Raw genomic sequence first — 5,049 nt, forward strand, 5'->3', positions numbered from 1 at the left:
CAAAGGTCCTGAGTTCAATTCCCAGCAACCACATGGTGGCTCACAACCATCTGTAATGAGGTCTGGTGCCCTCTTCTAACCTACAGATATACACACAGACAGAATATTGTATACATAATAAATAAATAAATAAATAATTTATTAAAAAAAATTAAAATGGTTTCGGAAAGAAAAAACTAGCAAGGGAAAACACAAGACAGAACAGAAACTTAAGCACAAAAGAGAGTGGACAGCAGGGTCCCAGAGGGAGCAGGGCCCTGAGGGGCGAGCTTCTAGTTCTCAGTAAGGAGGAGACTTGGTAAGCAGGGAGTAACCGAAGCAATGTGAGAAGTCCCTGACAAACTTAGTGTCCCTCAATCAATGGACACTGAATATATGTGACCCATCTACAGTGATGTCCCTCTACCTGGCCTACACCCCAAGAAATCCCTACCCCGTGCTTACTGTCACCCAAATCCTGAACCTAATCGTATTTGAGCACCTTTTTTTTTAACTTTCTCCCAGACAGAGACTCAAGCCCACAGATCCTAACTTGCCTGCACTCATCCTGAGAACAGGCCCGGGCCAAGCCAAGCAAGGCCTGGGCGAGACTCCTCAGACACCCAGAGCTCAGCCTGGGAGATGGGGGTGGGGAAGTTCGGCCTCTGCCCAGACTCTGAGGATGGTCCCGCAGCCTGATACACACACTTTCTCGGCTCTGCCCTTTTCCTGGCACAGGTCTGGAACAAAGGGGGTAACGGTAACAGCTGGGGGACAGGGTAATCAGCTGTGTGGAGGGAAAGGCTGAAGTCACTCCAGGAAAGAGAAATTCCCCCGCTCCCACCAGCAGCAGCCTTCCCCGCAAGGAAATCCAAGGAAGGCAGGAAGCAGGTATTTCAACCACTTCCCTCCTAGGCCTGGAAAACACTGTCATTACTCCTGCCACCCCTCAAGATTCCTATCAACGGTGGGGCTGGGCCCAAGAAAGGAAGGGCTAAGACAGCCTTCGGAAGGAAAGGGTCAACAGGCCAGGGCAGGCCTGAGTCAGCCAGGCCTGGTCCCATCCTCTCCCCAGAACAGAAATTACTCCCCCACATAATCACAGACCCTGTCTCACTGTCCCTGCCTCCAGTGAGACTTAAGACTCCTGGGCCCAGTGTAGGCTGCCCTCTCGCACCGCATGATTCTGTCTAGAATTGAACTGAAGGGTTGAAGTGGTCAAGAGCAGTGGGCAAGACTTGCTGGGATGCTGGGCTGAAAGATAATCTTACTGAAGCTCACTGGCCAGTGTCTCCACCCATTTTACGGATGCCGACACTCAGACTTGAGAAGCTGGCACTGAAACTGGGTTTATAAGGCCCTTAAGCTCTTTGGGGCAGAGGGGCCCAACTCTGAGCTGGGGTGGGTCAGTGATGCTTGCAGCATCTATAGTCCTAGAGCTTCAGGACGGGCTGCCTGTTGTCTCCTCAGCATCACAGCCCACTAGTCTGAGTCCTAGAAGTCTTGGAAAGGCGTGCCCCAGCCCACCTAGATCATCTCGCGCCACCAAGTGCCAGCGCACAATAGCTGTGCAGAAAGTATCTTCCCAATGAATGAGCCTAGGGGACTCCTAGTGACTGTCACAGAATGCTGCTCAATCAAGATTTGGTGAATGAACAAGTGAATCAGGCAGTGGTGGCAGTCGGAATTTCAGAATTCCTCAGGCCCTCCGCAAACAATTCCCGCAAACAATTCCGCCCACCACTCCCGTAGGGCTTGGGGGAGCCCTCATCAGGGGGTCGAGCTGAGGAGGGGGGGGTGGTCAGGAAAAGATAGCACTCCAGGTCTAGGTCATTGCCTCAGGGAAGGGAAAGTCAGTTTTAGGAGCTGCAAGTTCAGGCTAAAGGGGCAGCAGCAGCAAGCAGTTGCCCTGCTCTGTAGGGTTGGGGTGAGAGGCCAGACAGATTAAGGAAGAAGACTGCTTGGAAGGAGGGTGGGGAAGAGAGGTGCTGCGTGGGTGGGGCAGAAACAGTGAGGGGTCAGGCCTGGTGGGAGGTTAAGGAGTGACTCAGGAGGGCAGAGGTGAGAGCGAGCCAGCCAGGCAAGGACAGGGAGTCAGTCACTGGGTAAATACCGGCCCAGTTGGAAAAGTCACCTTCTTGGCTCTGAAAACAGAGGACAGGGATGGAGACTGTCTAGGAGAACCTGGGCTCTGTGGCTCACCGCAGCAGGTCCAGATGGACCTCACCCTCAGCTTCCACTCTGTCAACCCATCAGCTCCTCCCAGCCCTCCTTGAGGTCACTCGGGTCCTCTGGGCCTCCCCTGCCAAATGCCTTCTAGGTCTTAAGATTCCTGACTCAAAAGTTCCCTTCTCCTCCCTTTGGCCCCGTGTGAGTTCAGAATAAGGGCTGAACTGTAGGGGTACACAGCATCCCACTTTGGGGACCTGGGAAGAATACGGGGGAAACTCAGCTGCTCCGGGGCCCAGTGGTAACAGGCACTGCACAGGGCACTCATTCCATTCAGGCCCAGCTGCCCTGAGGCTTCCCATTCTGAGTTCCCTTTACCCACGTGGGACTACCTCCGAGAGGTGTTACGGAGACCTCAGTGCAAGGCAGTGATTGATTTAGCTCATGGCTTGGAGGACTCCAGGGTGCAGGGGGTGCTGCACACAGGCTTCAGTTTTGTTCCAAGTTTTTACTTATGACTGCCTGACTAGAGTCTCCCCAGAGGATAACATAGTAAAGTTCCAGCGAAGATTGACAGGGTCCCCATCATGATGGAATGCCCCTTCTGCCAAGTTGGCAGCGGAAAGGGGTACCCTTGTCCTGCCAAGTTCCCACCCTGCTAGAAGTTTCTCAGTCAGGGCCCCAGGAACCGCAGGCCGAGCCATGCCCAGAGGCGATCTGAGCCTGAACAACGTGGCCAGAGACCCTCGAGTTTCCAAGCTTGCAAGGACGACCCCTGACCTCCACGCTGGGTCCCTGGGGCGTCCCCTAGGAAAAACTCGACGCTGCTGGGTGGCGCTGGCCAGTGCCAGCCCAGGGTCCTGCGCGGGCGCGGCCGTCCCGAGCCAGAGTCCCAGCCGAGCAGCCTCCGGTGTCCCCGCCAAGTTGGCGCGCGCCCCCCGCCCTCTGCCTTTAGCCACGCACACTCACCGAGAGCAGCCGCGCGTGCAGCAGCAGCCCCAGAAGCAGCGCGCCCACTGCCCGCCGCCCCATGGCCGGGCCTCGTTCTCTCGCTCTCTCGGCGCCGCCCGGAGCCACCCGCTTGCTGTCCTGCGGAGTCCTTCGGACTGCTCGCCTCCTCCTCTCCTACACCCCCGTCCCCGCCCTCCCGCATACTCCCCGCCCCCGGGTCTCCTGCTCCGCCCCCCGAGGCGCCAAGTTCAGAAGCCCTAGACCCCACCTCTAAGCCTCTAGCCACGCCCCTCGAGGCCAGGCTCCGCCCCTAAAGCTGTCCGTCCCGGTCCTCTAGGTCCCGCCCCCGCGCCTTCTGCCACGCCTCCACAAAACAGGCTCCGCCCCCCAAGAGTAGGCCCCCGCCTCCGGGCCGCTAGCTAGGCTCTCTAGAGCTGCAGCGCGGCTGGCTGTGCCTTTGTCTGGGCCCCAGTCCCCCTCGGTGTGGGCTGAGGCCCAACCGGCTCCACGCCAGACGTGGCCTGGAGTGTGGGATGAAACTTGGACGCCACTCGGTAGGGCACCGAGACCTCTGCACACACCGCTCCTTCACTCCACGTATTCCACACCGAGTCCACAGCAAAACCGCTTTCGCGGGGGTCCCACAAGCACGCAACTTTCATAGAGTTTCACACTCACAAAGTTATAAGTGTACTTTGCGGAGCTTCTGCTTCAAGTCAGTTTAACTTTGTTAAAAGTCAGTCCTATTGCTTCGAAACAATGAAGTGTTGGACCCCAGCGCGAGTGCTCTGTGGCCCTGAGCTGCCCCCAGCTGTCACTCCCAGGGCTCACACGCACATTTACTAACACTCTTTGGGGCTCACAAGCTCTTGCAAGGCTTCTCAACCCTCACACACACTCAGCTGCTCACATAGACTTCGCGTTTATATTTACATTTTTGTTTACGTTTCAGGTATCCCAACAAGCTATGAAGCATCTTTCATTTATTAAATGTTTGTTTTGTGTACACGTGCACATGTATGTGTGTGTGCCTGCATACAGGCCACAGTGCACATATGGAGGTCAGAGGAGTTTTGGGAATTGATGATCTCCTACCATGTGAGTTCAGGGGATCCAACTCAGGTAGGCAATTAAGCTTGGTGGCAAGTATTTGTACCCACTGAGCCATTTCTCTGGACCATATGTATGTTTGCTCACACCAGTTCTTCATATGTTTTACACTATGTATTTTTCTACACATTCACCAACCTCTATATTCTACATTTTTCTCATACATTCATCCCAGGCCTTGAGTGGGTGCTCGATACTGAACAAGATGGCCCTCCTACCCCTCCCTAGACCACAGACAATATGAAGCATTCAAAGAATCAGTCTGATTCACGTAGATCATTCCCAAAGACACACCAGCTCTCATACCCAGGTTCATATACAGACAGGCTCTGCCACAGACTTGATCTCAGGTGTTCTTGGTAAATCATGGTCATCATTGCACTTCCGCTATAGATCATGGGCAGGCACATAAGCCTGGAGCCCAGGAGTGTCTCTACCACCTACTCAGGGCCCCTTTTCTGACTGAAATTTTCCAGGCAGCCCCAGGCTAGTGGGTGGAGAGAAAAATAACTGGAGTGTGTATGTGCACGCGCGCATGTGTGTAGGTTTGAGGAAACCCTTTGAGTAATGATAGAGGGAGGGGAATACAAACCCAAGTTTCCATTGTTTCCTGAGAGTTGCTAGGTTCCAGAGACTCCTGGCGGGCTTTGCAGCCAGGAGTGAGGTGGGCTGTGGACAGAAGGAAATGCCCAGTTCACTGGATGGCGCCAGCCCTGTCCGGAAAACATGTTCCCTGTGATAGGGGCCAAACACTTAGGGACCTGAGAAAACACTGACATCGTGACTCTTATTCCACAGAGACCCCCATCTCCAAAAGACTGAGTTCTTCCCTGCCCCACG

General features: G+C 54.8%; 1 protein-coding gene across 1 annotated transcript in view; it reads right to left on the reverse strand.

Moving 5' to 3' along the window:
- Positions 1-3,252, reverse strand: part of Hspg2 (heparan sulfate proteoglycan 2) — a 102,355-nt gene extending 99,103 nt beyond the window's left edge. Inside the window, 1 exon segment of the mRNA XM_013348417.2 lies at positions 3,118-3,252. Within this exon segment, the coding sequence (XP_013203871.1) occupies positions 3,118-3,180 (63 nt within the window). The 5' untranslated portion in view covers positions 3,181-3,252.
- Between the last annotated feature and the right edge of the window lie 1,797 nt (positions 3,253-5,049).

Source organism: Microtus ochrogaster, chromosome 10 (assembly GCF_000317375.1).
Source record: "Microtus ochrogaster isolate Prairie Vole_2 chromosome 10, MicOch1.0, whole genome shotgun sequence".
Taxonomy (NCBI): Eukaryota; Metazoa; Chordata; class Mammalia; order Rodentia; family Cricetidae; genus Microtus; species Microtus ochrogaster.